Source organism: Pyxicephalus adspersus, chromosome 2 (assembly GCF_032062135.1).
Source record: "Pyxicephalus adspersus chromosome 2, UCB_Pads_2.0, whole genome shotgun sequence".
Taxonomy (NCBI): Eukaryota; Metazoa; Chordata; class Amphibia; order Anura; family Pyxicephalidae; genus Pyxicephalus; species Pyxicephalus adspersus.
The window spans coordinates 21,647,674-21,670,649 of NC_092859.1; the positions used below are offsets into that span (position 1 = coordinate 21,647,674).

At 41.6% G+C, this 22,976-nt stretch overlaps 1 protein-coding gene across 3 annotated transcripts; it reads left to right on the forward strand.

Moving 5' to 3' along the window:
• Positions 1-500: 500 nt before the first annotated feature.
• Positions 501-17,779, forward strand: AEBP2 (AE binding protein 2). 3 transcript variants are annotated; one of them, XM_072399891.1, is made up of 10 exons: positions 504-749; positions 8,435-8,642; positions 9,957-10,064; positions 10,177-10,360; positions 12,143-12,190; positions 12,478-12,602; positions 14,059-14,126; positions 14,906-15,019; positions 15,125-15,190; positions 16,128-17,779. In XM_072399891.1, exons 1-9 carry the CDS (start codon positions 529-531, stop codon positions 15,177-15,179), a joined length of 1,131 nt encoding a protein of 376 aa, XP_072255992.1. In that variant the 5' UTR covers positions 504-528; the 3' UTR covers positions 15,180-15,190; positions 16,128-17,779. The 3 variants fall into 3 exon arrangements, with proteins under 3 accessions (XP_072255993.1, XP_072255992.1, XP_072255994.1); XM_072399892.1 differs by lacking the exon at positions 15,125-15,190 and having other exon boundaries at positions 501-749; XM_072399893.1 differs by lacking the exon at positions 12,143-12,190.
• Positions 17,780-22,976: the final 5,197 nt, after the last annotated feature.

Genomic DNA, 22,976 nt, shown 5'->3' on the forward strand with positions numbered 1-22,976 from the left:
TCAGAAGCCATATGATCACCCACATTCAGTCTGAGAATGATTTTACCAAGTTATTGGATTTGTGTTTATGTGGGTTTAGAATTGGGCTCAGAGGATGTAAGTCACATGATGCTGGGGACCAAACTGAGGACATCTACTGGCAGCAAAGGGTACTGCAGGTGAAAATTTCTACATGTTACCATAGCAACCTTGGGAAAGTCAGCCAAGAAAATATAAACTCCAAAAAACCTCCACAGATGGCATCTTGTTAATTTCAAGATCTCAACGTCGACCCCAAAAAAAAACAAAACGTATTACACCTGCAGACCACCCATAGTCTATTATACAAAGCTGCCTCCCTCGTGTGCAATGACGTAACCGGCAGAAAAAAAATCCATAGATCCGATTCGCTATTGGAGCTCGCTTGTCTCCTCTGCCTTTCCGTAGTCTGTGTCTCCGCCCTTTTGTACGCCTCTCTGTGACGTCATCCCGCGTCCCCTCCCTGCACGCAGTCCCCGCCCCAGTGACGTCATCCCGTGTAGTGAAGAGATGGCGGTGGACGGTCCAGAACCCCCTTGCTGTGAAAGCCCGGTCGCCCCGTGTGAGGAGGAGGGGGAGAGTGATGATCGGAGTTCTGAGAGGTCCAGCAGCCCCGGGAGGGGCGGGGGCAGTACAACCAGCAGCGCCCCGCCCTCTGGGGTCACCTCACATAACGGAACCGCTGGAGGGGAGGAGGCCGAACCGCTCAGCCGCATGGATTCCGAGGACAGGTGGGACACCCCTCCCCCACCCGTCTAATACAGAAAACCCCGCCCCCACCTATTAGAGACCCCCCCCTCCCACCTTATATACAGAGGGGGGGGGGCAATATACACACTGCTCCAGCACTGGGATGTAGTAGACAGGTGAGATCCCCCCCACCAATATATAAATGCCTGGGACCCCCCCCCCCCTATTCCTTATATAACCCCTTGGCATATGTTACAAGAACCTTTCACCCCCAATATATAAATATCCTGAGCCCCCCCCCGGCATATATTACAAGAACCTGGACCTCCCAATATATATATAAAGAACATAGGACCCCCACAGCATATTTTGAAAGAACCTGAAACCCCCCAATATAAAAAGGTACATGGAACACCCACTCCTTGTATGGACCCCCCTAATATATAAATAACATAGGACCCCCCAGCATATATAAAAACAAGGGACCCCACCACCTCTTTTACAGACCCCCAATATATAGGGAAATCATGGAACCCCCCAATAAATAAAGACCTCTGGCCCGTCCCCCTGCTAAAACAATATTGAAAAATTTGGGACCCCCAATATGTAAAGACAACATGAGACCCCTCTCTGGTTGCTTCACGTTCCCCTGTAGTAAAAAGTTGGGTGGCTGTCGTGTCATGTGACTTGCGCCAAGCATGGCCGCTAGAGTCAGGTGATGTGTTGATGTCCGGACACCCTGCCGTCCTCCTCTGACAGGCCCGTTCTGGGTAAACATTGATGGAGCCACCATACTTCTCTTATCTGGTCATCACAATATTTGTACTGCTCTCCAGCCCATGCTGGTGTCATTACATTTATCCAGGGAGCTCTAAACAAAATAAAAAATGGCCCAGTGTTAGGATTCTCTTCTTACCTCTGATTTGCGTCCGACCTGCATAAAACTCATCCTACCCCACATCAGTTCAATGTGTTTTCATAGGTTTGTATTGCTTTCACACACTGCGGGGGAGACATAAAGGGTGTATAGTCCCCCTGCCATGGCAGCTGTTGGGAGCCCTCCTCCTTCATGTTTAGTAATAGCATAGTAATTTGTCTACTTCCTGTAACATAAAATGATCAAACTTTTCTCACTTAAAATTGATAAATATACCATTTTGTTGTAACTACTCAAAAAGTGTTATTATGAGTTGGATTTTATTTGTAGTTTTAAATGAATTTTAAGTTAAAGACAAAGTCCTTCCTGTCAATGGGGTGACAACACTGCTGTGTGATTTCACAGCAAACCAAACAGTGTTGTCATGCTATGGGCTGTGTTTTTCTCGTGGATGCTGCCACCTGCTGGCAGATCTTTTTATGTCTCAACACACTGAGCTATGCATACCCAGCTTCCTGTACAGGTGCATGAGGGTCGCCTTATCCCGGCCTGACCATTCAAGAGGCTGAAGAACCTGCAAAGTGCAGTGACTCCAGAAAGTATTCAGACCCACTTTGCTTTTTTTAATCTTTGTTGAAGCCTGATACTATACTCGATTAAATTATTTTTACTCAATATTCTACACTCAGTACTCTATAATGATAAAGTGATAACTATGACAATTAAAATTACGACAATTTAGTTATTTTTTTGAAAAGAAAAAAAAACTGACATCTCATTTACAGAAGTGCAGGTAGTTCTCAAGTTAAGGACATACAGACGACTCCTAGATACGAACGGGGCTTCCCCGCTCGCTCGTGTGCAGGACGAAGGCTTGAAGGGGGCAGTTTGCATGACTTGCAGAAGAAATGTTTGCTGAGGTTGGGGGTGATCTTATGGGGGTGAGCTCTTTCTGTAAACTCTTGTAACTCTTTAATGACCAAGACAAACTCTGCAGTTGTTTCGTTTTGCATATCAAAGCACAGTTTGCTCCAGAAGTTACTGAATATCTAGGCTCCATAAAGTTTTTTATTTTTCTTTGTGATTAGCTGACAGAGAGGATTTTATGCGGTAAGTGACACCACGCTGCCTAATATGTCGAAACAAACATCTGTCCGAATTGCATTTATTAAAATAATGTACCCGTTCTGACTTACGTACAAATTCAACTTAAGAACAAACCTACAGGCCCTATCTGGTATGTAACCCGGAGACTACCTGTAATCAGAGCTTTTGCAGCAACACATAAAACTTAGCCCAGGTTCCTCCTATTTCTCTTGATTGCTGATGAGATGTTTCTGCACCTTGATTGTAGCTCACCTGGGGTAAATCTCGCTCCTCTCATCACACCTCTCTATAGCAGGGGAACTTCCCTCAGTACTCAGGATTGTTACAAAGCACTGATATGGGGGAAAGATACAAAACATTTCTGCTGCACTGAAAGTTCCCAAGAGCACAGTGACTTCATCATTCCCAAATAGAAGAAGTTTGGCACAAGCAGGACTCTTCCATCAGCTGGTCACCCAACCAAACTTAAGGAGAAGGGTTTTAATGAGAGAGGTGACCGAGATCCAATCGTCACTCTGACTGATCACCAGAGATCTGGGTGGAGATGGGATGAAGTTCCCCCAATCCTTGATTTGGGATTTATGGCAGAAGACGCATGAAAGTCTGCTTGGAGTTAGAAAAAAACTGAAGGGCTCTCAGACTGAGGAACAAGATTCTCTGGTCTGATGAAAATTGAATTGTTTTGTCCCAATTCTAAACATTGCAGGAAATGGCTCCTCACCTACCCAATACCATTCCATGGTGGAATCATGCTGCGGGGGGGGGGGGGTGCAGCAGCAGCAAGGATTGGGGACTGCTCAGGGTTGGGGGAATGTAGTAATGTACAGAGATATCCTCAATGAAACTCTGCTCCAGTGCTCAGGACTCGCCGAATGTTCACCTTCCAATATGGAAATGGCCCAAAGCACCGGAGTGCAGAGTAAGGACAACACAGGAATGTCCTAGAATGACCCAGCCAGAGTCCTGACTTGAACCCTACAGAACATCTCCGGAGAGACGTGAAAATGTCCGCCCACTAATGATTTATATCCAACCTGACTGAAATTGGGAGAATGTGCAAAGAAGAATGACGGAACACCCCCCCCCCCAATCCAGGTGTGCAGAGTCTGTTCCATCATCACCCAGAAAGACCCGATGCTCCAATAAGTACAAAGCACTTATGTAAATGTGATTTTCTGTTTTTCCTTTTAATAAATTTACTTAATTGTCTAAAATTCTGCCTTCACTTTGTTATTATGGAGTACTGAGTGTAGAATAATGAGAAAACTTAGCATGAAATGTCAGGCTGCAGCATAATGTAACGTGAAGGGGTCTGAATACTTTTGGAAGCCTCTGGAAAGGTTTAGGGCGTTTGTTTTAAGAAGGTTTGGAAATATAAAACCCTTGGAGGTCAGCTGCAAGTCAGATGTTTCAGTCAACAAGTTCTGATCTCCAAGATGATGTGATCATTACAAGTCTAAAGGTTGTCTGCACAGAGCCCAAACACATCTACAGACCGATCACTTTTTTATTATAGTAAAAGGTGTCTGTCCCTTTCTTATGATGGGGAAAAATGTGTTTTTGGGTTCAGTTTGTGGAAGGATCAAAGGCTTTAAGTGAGTGATATATCCATCCCCCCTTTAATGACCTAAAACCAAAAGACAATCATTGTCATACTGGGGGCCTTTGTGTCTATGTCTTCCAATACTTCCCATCATTCCCCTGGGACTCAGCCTGCCATGGCTGCTGTAATAGTGATGTAACTCAAGTTGCTGCACAACTAGAAAACAACCTTAGTTATTCCCTACTATGATTCCCCCGCTGTGTGTGAGAAACATAATCACTTTTACCAAATGTAGACATCTGAGCGAATTTATCAGTATTCCTTTCCAGTGACCAGCTTGATTTGCACTCTATTGGACACGTTTCTAATCTTACCAGTTGGTATCTTTGTGGTCCAGTGCACACGAGTAGGTCTGCTGCCCATTTTCTCTTTGATTGATCCGGTTGATGTTTAAATCAACTGCACAAAGTTCTGCCTTCAGACTGTTCTTCCCAGCTAAAAAGCATTCAGAATTCTGATTTGATATATTCAATTATTATTTTATTGGATTGGAATTGAAAATCTGCTCAAGTGTACCAACCCTTACTTACCATAGTGATAGTGGCTCACTAATTGCCTGATGACCATGTTGGTGCCAGTTCCCAGTGTTGGTGCCAGTTCCCAGTGGAGCACTGTGCATTGCTGGCTCTTCAGATTGTGGCTGAGAAAAGTTAGGCTGTGCACACGTCCAATGGTTCTAGGGGCCGATATTGGACGGGAAACTGCCTTATGGCCAGCATCCATTGTCCGAACAGCCGTCCTGGCAGATCCATGGACGCCTTAATAAAAGGGAAGGGGGAGAGCACGCAGCAGGGTGCTGCTCCATCATTCTCCCCCTCCCCTCTCCATAAAGCAGAATGGTGATGTTATGTACATCACTCGTTCATGCATCGTGCAGTAGTTTGTCGTTGGAAAGGATCATGAAAGATCCTTTCAAATAACCGTTATTGCATGTGTGTATTCAGCCACACAATAACCACCATGGTGTTAATTATTCCTCTGATGAGCCTAACCCATGCTGTGTGTTTGTCGGGCGATATCACCAAAATCTTACTTTCAGGGTCTGACAATTGTCGAGTTGTTTGTCAAGATAATGACAAGTCTCAGAAATAAAGGTCGCTTTGTCTAAAGATGAAAAAACTATTCCAGTGAAATTGGGAATCCGATGGCGACCCAGTGATCATGTGACTGGTGCTGTTTTTTTTTTACCAGTGTTTATGATGACCTAAAATATTCTTTGTGTCAGCAGGCACCCCAGAAAAATGTATCATTTCTCAACGTGCCATCAAAAAGAAACAACTTGCAACTCCACATGTTTGAGGGCCTATTCATTCTTTTTGTTTTGTCACAAGTAAAATTTGGATTGTGCACTCACTTTGAATGGGCTGCCAACACACCGCAATGCATCAAAAAATTATTTATCAATTGTTTTTAATCATAGCACATGCCAACCCATAGTATGTGTTGCCCACTATTGCATTAAAGTGTCATCTAAAACGAATTGCATTGCAAAGTTTCAGTACCAATTAAAGCATGTGTTTCCAATGCAGTGTGAATGAGCCCATATAGAACCCCCGTGTCTAGAATTGTATCATTTGCCCAATGTTGTCCCTACATCCAGCACTACAACATGAATCCAATGTGAGTTGTCATTTTGGGCTTCTGAAGAGTCGCTGTGATATCTTTTCTCTGCTATATTACACCAGTGGCTGGGTGGCATTGGCACAGCCTTGCCCACTAATGGCCATGCCAGCTCTTCTGCTAGACGCAGCTGTAGTTGGTAGTCTGGTAGTTTTACCCCAGATGTGGCAGAGGGGAAACTTCCCATGTGGTTTGAAGAGTGAAGGAATCAGCCTCTCTCTTTCCATGTTCCAGGGACAATTTAGTGGTGGACTGTGCTGCAGCCGAGGGAAGAGGAGGAGGCGCCTGGGCCATGCTGGACAACAGCAAGCTGCACAATCTGGGTCAGCCGTTCATTGTCAATGGCAATGATGGCTTAATTAGGTAAACACAAGCGGGGTAGACTGGTAAAGGCAGGTAAACCTAAAATTACACAGCCCTCTGGTAAGTACCCAATGCTGTACATGTGTGCACTTGGTCATACCACCTACTGACCTCAACAAGCAACCCCAGCAGAGCTCCCCCTTGGGGTAGTGTAGTATAGCAGACATTGAAGTGGGTTATGGCCCCACAATATGATGTTTGTGAATGGTATGACTTGTAGTAGTTAGTCCCCTGTGGCTAACTACTACTGCATGATGTGATCATTGGCCCTCCATTATGAGTGGCAACCTTTTACATTTGTGCAGTTTGAGGCCAGTTCAGTTTGGGTGCCTGATAATGTGAAATTGTATTATTCCTGTTCTTTTGCTGCACTTATCCTATAAATGTCTGACTCTCACCTATCCTGTAAATCTTTGAAACCATTCAAACCTTTATGTTATGTTATCGTTTATCCATTATCACCTAAAACTGCATGATATGTCTGTCACTATTTTATTTTTTTTCATGACTTTTTAATGCATTTATACATGGAAGTGAATAGAATGTGTTGTGTGAATGTGTGTGAAAAATGTGTGAAGATTTATACAGACCTCCTATGTCTCGCCTGCTCTGAGGTGTGTGGTGGAGACTGCTGGTGTGGCCTCCTAATTCGCCTGTTGCATCTTTTCCTGTGCTGGAGGAGTCTCCATGTATTCCATAGAAAGGCCTTGTGTATTTCCCTACGATGGGCAGTCATAGCATTGATATCTCTTGTAGTGCCTGGCCAAGAGACATTGGGTGACAGAGGCTGTGCCGGTCCCAGCAAAGTGTATGAAAGTATGGGATGTAACTAAATATTTGCAGCATTGCACAGAAGACCTCATAGAACTGACCCGTTCCTTGTAGTTATCGTGTGATTTATTGTCCCAAAAGCCATTTCTGACAACAGAGCAGATAAACAACTGTCCTGCAAATGACTGACTGTTAGGCTACGTACACACTTGCAATGGTTCTCGTCCGATAATCGGCTCAGGGACGATATCGGACAAGAATCTGGTGTGTGTACAATGTCCGAACGACCGTCCTGGCGGATCCACTGATGATGGAGGACGAACGATCTTAATGCAAGTGATGGGGGAGAGCGCACAGCAGGGTGCTGCTCATTCGTTCTCCCCCTCTCCATAGAGCAGAACGGTGCTGTGTGTACAGCACTCTATCATGCATCGCGTAGTCGTTGGAAAGGATCATTAAAGATCCATTCCAATGACATTTATTGCAAGTGTGTATGCAGCTTAAGGTTTTCAGCCTGACATCTCCAGATGTTGACATGAAGGATATTTACAATGCCTGATCCAACCTGGGAAGCTCTGATGTGGAAAAGTTCATTGTAGTCTTTTGGTCAGATGATATAAGAAAAATATGGGAGCTGCTGTTGCTAACCTTCACCTTCATTGCTGTTACATTGTTCCTAGTTAAATGGCTTTGTTGCTAATCGTTGACCACGCAAAGTCTTAGTATGTTAGGAAGGAAACAAGAATCTGCATGATTCTGTCATTATCACGAGTCATGAGAAATGTTGTAAACCTCCATTGCTGAACTCATTCTAATGATTGCTAATTCTCTGGATGTAAAACTGACCCTTTGGTGCCATTGGTTGCAGTCCCACACCTGAAACAAGCATGAGATAAGGTTGATGACTTGTGCTGTATATAGATGGAACGCCTGAGCTGTATATTGGTTCTATTTTAGTGACCTGGATTGTATCAAAGGCGATGGTTCAGAACTCCATCCAGGAAATACATTTCCTGACCATTATAGTGGGTGGGAAGAAATTGGAGAAAACAGCCGGGTGGTTACTGAAAAGTGCTGGGTGGTGCGTCCAACTAAAAGAGTCTGGGGAGAACACTGATGGGTCGCTGTATGTGATATTGGTTCTGAGCTCTTTTACCTGAAATTGTAGGTTGTAAGCTCTGCTAACTAATATTGTGATGTTTCTAAGCTGTGCCGGCTAGTAATGTGTATCTGTAATCTCTCCTCTAGTGTATTCATATTAGCATAATGTGTAGACCCTGCTGCGTGCTTGGAGACTCTCCTGTGTATGGTTTGTGGGTCCTAAGGCTTCAATAGTCAGAGGTGTCAATTATCTGGCAGTAATGGGTTTATGTTTAAATTTATAGTATAAGCAGCACCTTGATGGATGTGGACAGCACAATCTCCAGTGGACGCTCAACCCCAGCCATGATGAACGGTCTAGGAATGTCTTCTTCATCCAGCAAAAACATTTCCTACAACTGCTGCTGGGACCAGTGCCAGGCAAGCTTCTCGTGCAGCCCTGACCTCGCCGAGCACATCCGCGCTATTCACGTGGACGGACAACGCGGAGGGGTAATTTCTTTTTATTGACCCCCTAGTACTAATAGGGTTGTCCTGCACATATCTGATTCTTGGTGGAGTGGAAGGACAGGAAGGAATAGGCCAAAGTGAAAGCTTTTAGCATAGGTGAGTGTGTTTTCACTCATTATCTTAGATATCAGTCTGTCTTCCTCCTTTTAAATCGGATTGCTTTTTCTGAGCTTTGAGACGGCACCAATGCCGAGAGCTGGTGCTTTTAATTGTATTCTATGAGCAAGTAATGTTTACAAACTCTAATGGAATAGAGGAAGAGCCATTACTTAAAAGGCTGCCTAAAATCCACTGCAATAGAACATCCCAGCATTTACTACTTGTGTTTTATTATTGATCAAAAAAACAGAAAACATTTTCAGGTGCATGCTCGCTACTGTACAACAGTCTGGGGGCATCATTCGCATAAAACTGACAAATGCCAGAAAAAAGGAATGTCACTAGTTTGCCATGCCAACATTAGTCTTTTTACCCTATCAAAAGATGTCTATTTTAGCCCCTTAACCTGCAATAAAAAGTTTTTTTTTCTTTGACCTCACTGATACATTGTAAACAGGTGTATGTCCAGGCATTACCTAACTTACAAGGGAGCAACTTTGTTTTGCTAGGAAATAAATGAATGTGTTTGGAAAGAGTCAGAGAGTGGTGAGGATAGGTCAGAGCTATAGTCAAGCAGGGAAGATGGGTGAAACGTCTTGGGATTTTAAAGCGGCAATTCAAACTGAAAATTTGGAACTTGCAAAATTTAGGCAGATTCCAAAAGTAGGTAGGTAGGGGCATTGGTTGGGGCAGCAGGTAAAAAAATGAATGTATATATCATAAGCAGCTGTTTCCTCCCCGTCTAGGGGTTCCATACATTTTGGCTCACATGGTGTCTAATGTTCTTGAGTATCAGACATCGTTTTCTATACTGTGTCCGAAGTTCTCACTATATTCTATGCAGTTCATTTTGATGCAACTATCAGTGTGAACCATTTGTGGGGAATTTTTGTGCACTGCTTTTTCCAGCATCCGATTCTCCTAGGCATTATCTTAGGCTTTTGTGTCAATGTCCAAGCCTTTCAATAGACAGCTATTTAACCCAAAAATAAAGACATCCTGTGTACCCCTAGTGGTTTTGGGAAAAGGATTTTAATGGTTATTACAAATTCTGTTTTTACTTACACAAGGGCTAAATTATAGGGAAATGTATATGTATTGCCAGAATGTTCCGTGCTTTATTTTTACTGGACATACTTTAAGGTTGCGTTGATATATTCAGGAATATTTTGCCTATAACATCTAACTGCATTGCAGGTTTTCGTCTGCTTTTGGAAGGGGTGTAAGGTGTACAACACACCTTCTACTAGTCAGAGTTGGTTGCAGCGACACATGTTAACGCACAGTGGAGATAAACCTTTCAAGGTAAGATGGCATTGTTGGACTTAGCACTATAGGCAATACCATTGGGGTTCCTTTTTTATGAATTGGAAATGTGCTTGTATTTTATCTCACAGACTGACAATTGTCTTTGCAGTGCGTCGTTGGAGGATGTAACGCCAGCTTTGCATCACAAGGAGGTCTCGCCCGCCATGTGCCCACTCACTTCAGTCAGCAGAACTCTTCGAAAATGTCCAGCCACAAGTCCAAAGAAGATTCGCCTTCCAAAGCTGGATTGAACAAGCGCCGGAAACTGAAGAATAGACGGAAACGATCACTGCGTAAGTAGATGGTGCACTGCACGGTGGAGCTGGTTTCGGTTTTACTGCAGCGGAGGTAACGTATTGTGGCCACTGTTTGAGGCTACAGAACCTCTTTGGTCCTTCTGACCTCAGATCTTCTGAGATTCTTTTGGTCTCTCCCATAAAACAGAGGTGGTGTTTTGGCTTGAACACTGTTAGAGGCTGCAGAAGCTTTGTGGTCCTTGGAAATACAACAGCCTGACCACTGTTTGTGGGTACATGTCCTTCTGGTACCTCTTTTAGAGCAAAAAAGGTTGAGCACATTTTGTCTCTATGGAGCAGAGAAGGTGCATGTTGAAGCCACTATTGGAAGGTATAGAACCTCTATGGTCTTCATGGATAGTCCTAAGATCAGTACAGCTCCAGAACAGATGAAAGGTAGATTCCACTGCTTTCCCTATTGCAGAACTAGATGCCCTAACAAAATGGTAATTACCTGTAATGGGTGGAGCAGATAAATTCAACAGTGCGGTTTTGCTGAAACCCTTACATGAGCTTCATGTGCCAAAATAATGGAAATACATTCTTCTTTCCTATTTCTATCATGCCCTTTTACATACAATATTCCAGCTGTATCTCTTCCTGCAGTGGGGTACAATGTTTAGTTCATGGGGAATGGTAGCTAATTCTTGTCCAGTAAGCACTTATTCTACTCATACTAGAGATGAATATTGCAAGGGTTCATCCTTTTAACAATCTGGCATATACCAAACATATAACGCCCCAGTCACCAGTTATATAATCTTTACAAATTCTGTTTTACTGAAAACCTAATAATGTTGGGCTGTAACCTGCTTTGGTAACTGTATATGAAAACTGTTATTTTATTCCCTTAGATGGTTTTACATTTTGAAGATATCAACATATGTTCCTCGGTTCTGTCCTATAAATAAATCCTATAGGTGTCTATTATCCGCTGCAGCTTCACCCCCCTCCCTTTTTTTTATTTTCAAGGTGTTTGGGGGGTAAAGTCAGATTTGTGCATTCAACTTTCAACTGCAGCTGGTTCACATATACTTTGATAAATTGTTGTCTTAATTCTTGATATTTCTATAAGTCACTGCACGTTCCTTGAGTGGGGTGGTGTGTGTGTGTGTAGGGCTCTGGGCAGCCTTTGCTTCTTCCTCTTGGGCTAGGTTGGGTTTGTATCCACACTCTTAGGTGTCCTGAGGTCCTTCACAAATCTTTTTTTCTCTGCCCAAAGTGGCCCATACTTCTTAATATTAAGAGCACAGATTTAAAATAATTAGGTCAGACCCACGGGGTTCTGTTTAGTAAGAAATAAAAACATGTTGCTGTCCCAGTGGGGTTTATTAGTCCTTACCCCATTAATCAATGGATGTACTTACATCTCCTGGACAGATGAGACCAGATCACATCTCTACAAACGGTGAGTTCCCTTCATCACCTAACACAGAGTGGGGCCGTCATACCCCATTTCTCTGTATTTTTTAACGATCTTGATAATTTTACCTTGTGATGGGTATGATCCAATCCTCACTATCTCATGTTGTGTGTGTTGATGGGAAGGCTTTAATAAACTGTCTTTCTTAACATCATTCAGATCTTCTTCACAAGTGACTGAAAAGCCGATCACCAGAGACTTCATGTTCGAGGTCTTGTAAATTATAATGTAATGATATTGGCGGTAAAGACTGAATGCTTGGTTCACTTCTTAGTTATAGAGTACCAGCTGTAAATTGTGCATTTCTAGAACATTAATCAAGTGTACATTATTTGTCTTAAATGCTGTCTTCATAGGAAGAGCTGCTTCCTGCCAGAGATCTTGGCCATCTTCTAGACAAAGAGGTATTAAAGTGGGAGTGAACTTTAAAAAAAAAAAAAAAAAAAATTGGGAGCAGGCAGCATTTTATTGCAAGGGGCATTCTGTGTTAGTTCTGCACTACAACAAATATACCCGCCTGTTCACAATCCTCTATTTCATGTACACTAAGCTGCACATGTGCTGGCGATTTAGCGAGGAGAGGTGTGTTTAGTTCCGTTCAGGAGCTTCAGTCATTTCTCATTTTTCTGCAGTGTCCCATTCACTCTCCTCCTTCTATTGGCAAAATCTGACTTGGTTTTTCTTTTTGCAGCCAGACCACACGACTTCTTTGATGCTCAAACGCTGGACGCTATTCGCCATCGTGCCATCTGCTTTAACCTATCGGCCCAGATCGAATCGTTAGGGAAAGGAAATAGCGTGGTCTTTCATAGCACGGTGAGTGAGGCTGGCAGTGCCCTTCTGCACTATCATCCATACAAGCTGTTCAGTTTGTCAGGTGTTTCAAACACAGTATTTGCATTTGATGGCCTCAGCAAAACATCTTCTATGAGCCGTGTTCTCCCCAACCCTAGCACTTTTTGTATAGTAATGAAAGGTTTTACAATGCAGCGGCACTGGACAGTTGGGGCATAATACAAAGACAATAGCAACAATGGACATACTAAGGGGTGGGTATTATAAAGCTAAAACAAAGTATAGGTGGTTGGTAAAAAGCTGACAGAAATGTAGGAATTGCCGGATTGCAGTGGCAACAAAATCTGGGATAGTGCATTTGTCATGTGTTGGCGCGACATCTTTTCACTACCCACCTACAGCTTGTCCCCACCCATCTGAAAAAAATTTCTAGGGAGAACACTGATGTGGTTGTGGTGTAGTTACCACTTCCTCTTTGCCACTAAACCGCTTTCTCAGGGGAGATGCTACATGTAGTTTCAAGACAAAATTTAGAACTTGGTGTAGGAGAAATTTTAACTACTTGGTTTCTGTAGACTGCCACTCTTCTTTTTAAATTCTAGCAACAACTTCATTTATGTCCCCTTTCATTCTTTTTTATGATTCTTTTATGGCAGTACACAGAGAGTCTTCAGTAACAGATTAAGGCTAGGTACACACGTTAGACTTTTGTCATTTGAATGAATTATTCACAATCCTTTCCAATGATAAAAGACTAAAAGATACATGAACGAGTGCAAATACATACAGGATCATTCTGCTTTATGCGGAGGGGGGACAACGAGCGAGCGTCACCCCGATGTGCTGTCTCCTCTTCACTTGTATTAAGTTAGTTTGTGAATCTGACAGGACGGATCCATGAACGATGTCAGACAAGCACTGTCCACACGTCAGATTCTCATCCGATACCATCCCTGAAACGATTATCGAACGAGAATCATATGACCTGTGTACATAGCCTAACGGAATTAGCTGATATTTTGATCTCATTTTCTCCCCCCACCACTGGAGATATTCCAGCTGTGCTACATACAGTGACACATCAGTAGACTTCCCACTTGTTATAGTCTCTGACATACTGCAGGTGGTCTTACATCTCATTAGTACTTTGTTACCCCAGTATGGATTTATTCATTGTTTAACATGTATATGAAGTTATGTCTTGTTTTGTAATTATGCAGCAAAAAGAGATCCCCATTCTAGACTTAAGATATTGGGGTGGGGGGTTGACATTTTCCACCAAACACCTCCTTGGATCTGCAACTCTGAATCTAAGGGATCCCATCATTCGTATCAAAGTAATTGTATCTTTGTAAAGATTTTCCCCAACCCCTAATATCCATATAATCATCTGGGATTGCAGTTGTTAAAGTTCTGCATTGTTTTTAGTCTATTTAATGTTCTGGTATGATCTGAATGTGGAATTGTATTTTATCAGGTTATGGCAAAGAGAAAAGAAGAATCTGGAAAGGTGAAGTTGTTGCTACACTGGACTCCAGAAGACATGTAAGTTATCTGCCCTGCACACATGTGCCATGCTAAGCAATCCACACTGCCAATTTTATTGGATTCATTACGTTGAAAGTCTTGTACATAGGGAAGGGAAGAAGTATGCCTACTCTATTTTATGATGTATGGCAAATAGTGGGATTCTGCTGCCTTTGTATCTCACCCCCACCACTGATTATTATTGGCTTCACCCAGCTAAATGTATATTACGCTCATTTAAAAGTCTTTACAAGGTTCATTGGTGGGTTAGCTTGACTCTGTCAAATTAAACATTTTTACTGCTATTTATTTCAACTTAAAACCTATGATTTAAGTTACACTGGATTGTACACCAGTACTGTAATTCAGGAGGAGAGGGAGGCAAACTTCCCAAATGTGGTCTAGCAAAGATCTTTTTCTACTTTGTGAAAATCAAGAAATCCTTGAATTGGCACACAGCAGAGGTAACAAAGTAATTCTCAGATAAAATACTGATATTGTGTATATATAATATGTGCACTGAGAATTGCCTGCAAAAAAACTTTGAGGCTCTTTGACCAGTTTTAAAATGTTCTTTTCTTTTCCACACTACATCCAGGAAGTTTGTACTTACTTCCTGGTTCTGCTCCAATCTCATTGGATAAAAGTGATGTAATGTTTATTTCTTCTTGTGTCAGGAGCAATACTTCAAATTTAGGTTAAATAAGTTAATAGATATTTCAATATCCTCACAGTCACTGTCTACAGACAGATTGTTTTGGATGATGTCATATGTTTCAATTGTTCCCCATTTGCAGCCTCCCGGACGTCTGGGTGAACGAGACAGAACGGCACCAACTGAAGACCAAGGTTGTCCATTTATCCAAACTCCCGAGAGACACCGCTGTACTTCTGGACCCCAATATCTATAGGTCAGTCACATCACCTATTCACACACACACTTGTTCACTGCAAATGTATGTTTGGTGTTTTGTTTTCCCCAAAGTTGTTTGACTCTTTTTATGCTTGATGTACAGAAATCCTAGTAAAAGGATTGCACACAGTGGATCGCTGAAAGATCACTGCTCTTAGATCCTATCCTGGTTTGTATACAGTTTTTATTTACCATAAATCTGTGATATTCTGGGTTCCTCCTCAGTAATAAACCATTAGCAGCTGCTTGTTAGGTTTGCATTTTTCTTTCTCTGATTTGTTGGGTTCCAGATGGGGGTACATGAGCAGAGTGCTCCCCCTCAACTAGATTGCGACCCATTCATTGTGACTTTCTCATCTCTGACCTATCAGTTGAGTGTCTGCTAAAGAAACTCAGTGGTTTAACCCATCCCATCTGCAATCTCTATTTAACATTCCCCAGCATGACGCCTTGTGCTGTAATTCTCTCTCCCTCTCTGTTTTTATACCCCGGTGTTCCCGCCAGTAACAGACTTCTATTCTATGGTATAGCCTACTCCCTGTTCTGTGTTTACAGAGGTGCAGCAGTGTGGTCCTAGGATGATAATCACATACTGTACTGTATAGAGAAGCAGCAGAATTGTGGTGCTTTCCTCTACTCCTAATATGAATTTATGAAGTTAATTTTTATTTATTTTAGTTATAAAAAGGAAATTTTAATAATCATCTTCCTGTTGAATCACTTACCAGCTCTGAACAAGATGCTGGCTCTCGGTCTTGGTTATCACTAACAGCTGCAGTCCCCACAGCTGATTGAGAGCAAATAAAAGTGGTTCTCCATAATGTCAGCATTTTTCAGCTAATAGAAAAAGCCTTAGGATGATCATTTTAATCTGGTAACACTGTAATTGCCAAAAACAATTACAGTATTAGAAATATTTGTTTAAATATTAAAAAGCTGACCCCCAGCTTAATAAAGATAGAATGTGTGTACTGGCAGGACACTTGGTGAGTCAGTCATGTTTTTATATTGAATGACTATATACCTCTGTACCAGTTTCTGTGCATGCTGGGAATCTAACCCTGTCAGGTCAGTCCCTGCTGATGTTTTTGTCTCTTTTGTTGCAGATCCATGGCACACAAACATAATAAGAGAAGATAACCGCAGATGGCGCCATAGAAGCGGCGTAGTCCCAACCACTGACAAACATTTCGATAGAAAATTGCACATTTGCTTGATCCTTGTCCCGCCAGTCTTTGATTGCAGTGTACACTTAATGTAACATTGTGTTGTGGGGTATAACTGTTGGCTTTTCGCTTATCTCTCCTCCCTAATTTGCCCGTGTTAGGCAGTTCATGATGGCTGCCCTCGTCCATTGTAAATCGTGCTGTCATTTTATCTCCAATCAGTAACGAGACCATTTATGGGAAATATCCTCTCGTTACTGGCCGCCATTGTGGCTTCATCCTCTGACCGTTCATTGTCACACAGCAGTCACGGCCCAGTAAATGACCCCAATAACAAATCCCCCTCTAACAATCCTGACATCAGTCATGGGCAACAGATCTAAAAGTGTATTTTAATGACCTATAAAATGTATAATGCACCAAAGTCAGGCACAAGATCTGCCGAACAGAACTCTATTTTTTTTTTTTTACTAAGAAAAATGAAAATTGATCGTATTTCCTGGTCCTGTCCAAGTGTGTGTCCCTTGTAAATAATACTGGAGATTTGTAATATATTTTTATATTATGAACTTTACCTTCCTGTAGATGTTTGTTTTTAGAAGCATGAGATATACTGTAAATATCTGGAAACCATGAAGTTTATTTCATTAGGCCAGATTTCCCTTTTTTTTATAAAGAAATGAAAAGCACCTTGTAATAATAAAATCGTCCCTGCGAAATAAAATGTAATACATCTGCTGTGGGCAGATACGCTGCACAGCAAATCAGGGCTCTGGTGACCCTCCTGCCTCTTGCAAGAGGGCACTGTGTGTTGTCACCCTCCCCAATCTGGAATTGTATGAATGGCAATGCCACACGTGGGGCAGTTTGAAAACCTTTCTTCTGTTGGCCCTGTTTCCCTCACCAATCTGGAATTGTATTAAGGGGAATGCCACATGGGGCAGTTTATGAACTCCCTTCTGCTGGTGCTATGTGTTGTTACCCTTCCTATTCTGGAATTTTATGGAAGGGAATGCCACACACGGGGCAGTTTATGAACTCTTCTAATGGCACTGTTCCCCCCCCCCCCTATTCTGGAATTGTACAAAGGGAAATACCACACATAGGGCACTTTATGAAATCTTCTGCTTTCACTGTGTGTTGTCACCCTCCCTATTCTGGAATTGTATGAAGGAAAATGTCACACACAGGGCAGTTTATAAACTCTTCTACTGGCACTGTTGTCACTCTTCCTGATCTGGAATTGTATAATGTGGAATGCCACATACAGGGTAGATTATGAACTATTCTGTTAGCACTGTGTGTTGTCGCCCTCCATTCTGGAATTGTGTGAAGGGGAATACCACACACTGGGCAGTTTATAAACTCCCTCCTACTCGAACAGATTTAGAGGAGCCGGAAGATGTTCTTACCTCCTCATTACCCCTCTTCTGTAGTTAAAGCACTTCCTATATACTGTCCTTCGGCACCAAGTGATGCCTTGAATCTGATGTAGTTATTTGTTTATGTATTTGGCCTTCTATCATGGTACAAAGGAACCTTGGTGGAAATTTTTTTTGTAATTTTTACAATAAAATCTTAGAAGATGCAAAGAGTTGTGTGATGTCATTCCTCTACACCCCACATGCTGTAACACTTCAAGTTAACTGTCTGTCTCTTCTCACCTTCCGAATACAGGAGATACTGAGTACACTAGACAAGGACTTGCACCTGTTAATAGGAGAGGTAGTAGTTTAATTCTAATTCTAGGTATACATTATGCAATTCTCAGTTGGCATACTAATTGATCCTTCATAAAAGACTACCAAAGTTTGTTGTAATACCATTCTTAACCTATTTTGATTTTTTTTCTAATAGATTATCTAATGCAGTTTTTCTCAACTAGGGTTCCTCCAGAGGTTTCTAGGAGTTCCATAAGTTATTTGTGCCTCTCAGGTCAATTTACCTGCCACCAGTGATCTTTTTGGCCTTTGGTAAGAGTAACATTTTTTACACCAGTCGGCAATGTAACGTTACTACCGGCTATCATGATAATGTGCTGTGAGCTGGGGATATAGTAATTATAGCAGGGGTTTCATGAAGACTTGAAAGTTATTTCAGGACATTCCTGCATGTTAAAAGATAACTGATGTTTGATGAAAGCGTTCATATTGTGTTTAGGAATTAATTGCAGGGATGGTTAGAATCCAATATAATGTGCACAACAGGTTTGCAAATCTGGGAACACAGCTCAAGGATCTTGCTGATAGAATCTTTGGGAAACAGATAAGATCACAATTTTTCTTTTTTAAATACAGATGCTCCTCACTTATCGACCAGGTTCCATTCCTGCGATCTGGACGTTAAGCGCGGACCATAGGAAAGTGTAGCACTACAAGTGTGCAGTGCCTGTCGGTGACAAGCTCACAGTCAGCCTGCAGACCAGGGATCGTGCAGGATCACGGAGGAGAAGCCATGTGGATGTACAGTGTGCTGCTCATAAAAGCCGGCAGTCGGAAAACAGGTAAGTCGCTAAACAAGAATTGCCTGTATTTCAGGTGTTAAAAGAATTTATTTTCAACAGTTTTGTCATTCAGGCAAAATCATTAGTAATATTATTCCTATTAATGTGCTATACTGACATCCTGGATGGTGTTTGGTGAATTGTTTTAAATTCTTCAAGACAAGTCTTAAATAATATATTTGGACATGCGATTTTAATCATATTCTTGGTGTTGTCAGGTGTTCTGATGAGAAGAACTCTATACATCATTATAATTACACCCTTCCCACCCCCAATGTTCCTGCCTTGTTCACAGGATACATTGTATTCCAGCACACTATGATAAGATAAGAGGAAATGACTGGGAATAAATAACCGGAGATAAGATGAAGAGCCAGGTACCTCCATCTCCAATGCCAGGAGGCATCCTACAGCCATTGCTTATTCTGCACATTAATTACTCTTTATGAGGGATGGCAAGTAATTGTTGGCAATAAGCACCAGCTGCACCCAGTGACAGAAATCTTGCCTGTCACATATTCCATGTGGTGGATAAAATGCATATATCGCTTGCAATACATTCACACATACAGTGTACTATAGGCAGTCGTAGATTGGAACAAACTGGCAGGCCAACCAATCTGCTGTAAAGGATCGGTAATAGAGCCAGGAATTGTCACTCCCCTGTCCCAAGAGCTTAAGTAAAATGCCAACTTTAAATGGTTGGTAATTTGGTTAGTACAGTGCTGGTAATTCCATCCGCAGCACAGCAAAATTAAATTACGTAACTTTCACCTCTCCAAAGTCCTAACCTGCAGACTTCCAAGGTGATATCGTCTGGAATGAGGCAGCACTGCAGGATTTATTAGCGTAGTAATTACTGAGCTGGGGCTCATTGTCATGGCATTGATTTGCTCCACTTTCTGCTAACAATCTGCTGTACCTTGCATACTCCTGACCCTGTTTGAGTGTGTCACTCAAGCTTTACTTAAAGGCGGAACGGGGGTCATTGAAGATGAATTTTGAACATAATTCAGGGGAATAAGCCCTTTTTGCTGATTGTCAGGGAGCCAAAGGCGCTCTTTTGGATTCTTTTATTAAAATTTGGAGTTTTACAATTTGAGGTTACGGAGAAGACCTCACCTAATGCTTCACTTTGTTATTCTATTCTACCTAATAACCTTTCTATGTTTAGTTATTGCCTAGTTTATATGTTACAGAGATAATTTAATTTGTGAAACAAGCAAAGGATCTGAGAAAAAAATTAAAAAAGAGAGATTGCAAAGATGTAATGGAAAGACACTTTCTAAGAGCAGGTAAGCTGGAAAGGAAAGATTTGATAAAACATCGGAAGAGAAGAATTAGAGTTTGTCTATACAGGTACTGGGATTGGGGAGGGGGGCTGACCTTACTGAACTCATTCTAAAGAATTGGATGTGAAGCTGATCTTTTGCATGCATATGGCTGTGTGAAAATTGGCTAAAGACCTGAGCTGTATTAATATTATTATTAATATTATTACACTATATATATATATATATATATATATATATACCTCCATCATATTACACACCGCTGTACAAAGTCCATAGTCGTGTCACTAACTGTCCCTCAAAGGAGCTCACAATCTAATGTCCCTACCATAGTCACATGTCATTAATGTAGTCTAGGGCCAATTTTTTTTTTTTTTTTTGTATATTCATTCTGGGTCAGTAATCTTGTACTGTGTATGCAGCAATATGCATTACCTACTCCTGACCCTGCACTGTTTATGTTGCGCTGTTTCTTACATAAGTATGACCTTGCACTGTGCATGCAGTGATGTACATTACCTACTCCGCATGCTGTATACTGTGCTTTACCTTCTATACACCCTAACCCTGCGCTGTGATAGGCATGATATACCCAAGACCACTGCATATTACATTGTCCTGACACTTGCACTCCTATTTGCTACACTCTGCACGCTGTTGTATATTACATTGCCTTGACTAATATACTGTATCTGCTATGTTGTGCATTACATAGTCCTGACTGCTGTACTGTACCTTTACAGTAGCTGGAGAGGAACATGTGTATGAAACTGTTTAGCAGTACGTTTTAGTTACCATACAACCATGTCTAAATGTTTGTCTAGCTAGGCGTTTATATCCTATATCTCTTATCAGGCATATATTGTAGAATTGAGAATATACAGCAAATAGGTCTGTTGGGGTCATCCTGCACTCTTCAGCCAGCCCTGTAGATGGCGCTCTAATACAGCTAACTTCTCTTGGCATTATAAAAACTTTGTCTGTCTGCGAACTGTGCTGCAGCTACACAGGATAATATTTGGGTCAGTGATGAGAATCCAATCATATGATAATACCATTGTATGGGCAGAGAAATATCCCAGCCTGTCACAGGAAATTCTAACAATGTTTGTTGTAGTTATAAAGAAGATTTGACTCTGCAGAAACAATCTATGTACGAATCAGGTGGTGGTAGAGGCGACAGCGGTCTCTATACTGTCACTATAGATTTACAGGAATAAAATATAAGCATATTAGCGACTCGGTGTAGATCTTCTGTGCCAGCAACAAAAGGGAAGTTTTCCAAAACGAATGCACGAGTGACATCACAAACCCCCAGATATAAGTTATATTATACAGATGTGACATCGCCATCCTCTATTTATAAGTTAGGAGTGACATCACAATCTCACAATCTTCCAGATATAAATTGTATTGTACAAATGTGATGTCATTTCTCCCATGATATTATATTGATAATCTTTATATCAGTGCTGCATAATATATAAACTATAATTTACAGAAGTGACATCATTGCTCTTACAGGAGGGGCATCACCATTTCCCATATATGATATAATATACAGGAGTGACATCATTAACCCCTAGATATAAATTATATTATACTGCTGTGATCTCTTGCACTGAAGATATAAATTATATTGTGTAGAAGTAACATTGCCACTTTACTGTATACTTTTTGACTTTTATTACTAACTTTTATTTTTAAAAGGCCAACACATTACACAGTGCTGATATAGGTTATAATAAACAGAAGTGATATCACTGCTGTTTTAATAAATGAATGGGATATGATTGGTTGCTATAAATGACATTATTCTGTAAGATGAAGAAAATATAATAAGGTCCCCTTTGTTCGGCCTATTATTGTACTGCGCCTATTATTGTTCGGTCGGTATTAGCACATCTGGAGGGGAAATTTGGCTTTTACCAAGCTGCAGATCGTGTTGGAGTTGGACTGGGTTGAGGAATAAAAATGTTAAATCTCATTTTGCTAGCATGAGAAATGTGATCAGCTTGGCCTGGAAAATGCGCTCTGCAATCGTTACAGAGACTTGGACATTCTTCCACAAGCCGCCAAATACAACAAGACTTCTGACGGTGGGAAAAACAATCGGAATAATCCAGATTTAACCTCCTCCTGTACTCGACGTTCATCTTTGGCCCTGACAGGATTGTTATAAATCACCAGCGCGATGGCCGTTTCCCACTCTGAAAAGCAGAAGCATCGATTTTATTGGCCACAACTCGACAGCGAAACGGCTCTTGGCTCTGCGCCACGGAACAATGGAAACAGGAATTTCCAGATATATCGCCGCTGCGAATAAAGAGCGCGGCTCTGGCTGCGAGATGGCAGACTCTCTGCTTGGCACTGAGCGCTGGCATTCTTCTGCAGGCTTGTAGCAGAATTATCACACGGAGCTCCAGCCAAGGAACAGCGCAGGAAGAGGACCAGCAAAGACAAACATTTACATCAGGGAAAATAATGATCCAGGAAGGAGGTGACATGCTGTTTAGTGTGTGTGGAGAGGGTGACAACGGCGCAAGTGATGAAGAACAGGCCTAGTGTCCATTGTGATCACAGGGATCCTTCATTATATGTGGGGGGCAAATGCAGGATTCTTCCTCTCAGCGATGTCATATGTTCGAAAATGCCAGCAAAATGGTCAAAATGCATTCCAAAAGTTTGTAGTTAATGCATCAAAACTTTAAATTTTTTAGATGTAATGGGGAGGAGATAAAAACACCTGTTGAGTTTTTACTGCCAGGTGAAACTAGTATTTTATCTTCACTTCCTGCCTTGCTGACCACTTTTTGCCAAACAGGAAGAGAGCCAAACTTTTCAACAGTATAGAAAAAAAAAAAAAAAATTGTATGACCAGATATAACTAAAACTATTGTCAGGTTTGTATTTCTGTCCCTGTTCTCTCATTTCCTAACTGGTAAAACTGTTCTTACTGTTTCATAGAAGAGAAAAAAATAAAAGTCTCAGGAA

Coding starts and splice junctions, on each gene's coding strand:
- AEBP2 (XM_072399891.1), top strand. CDS start 529: ATGGCGGTGGACGGTCCAGAACCCCCTTGCTGTGAAAGCCCGGTCGCC. Junction 750..8,434: donor CGCATGGATTCCGAGGACAG/GTGGGACACCCC, acceptor TTAAATTTATAG/TATAAGCAGCACCTTGATGG. Junction 10,361..12,142: donor TAGACGGAAACGATCACTGC/GTAAGTAGATGG, acceptor CTGTCTTCATAG/GAAGAGCTGCTTCCTGCCAG.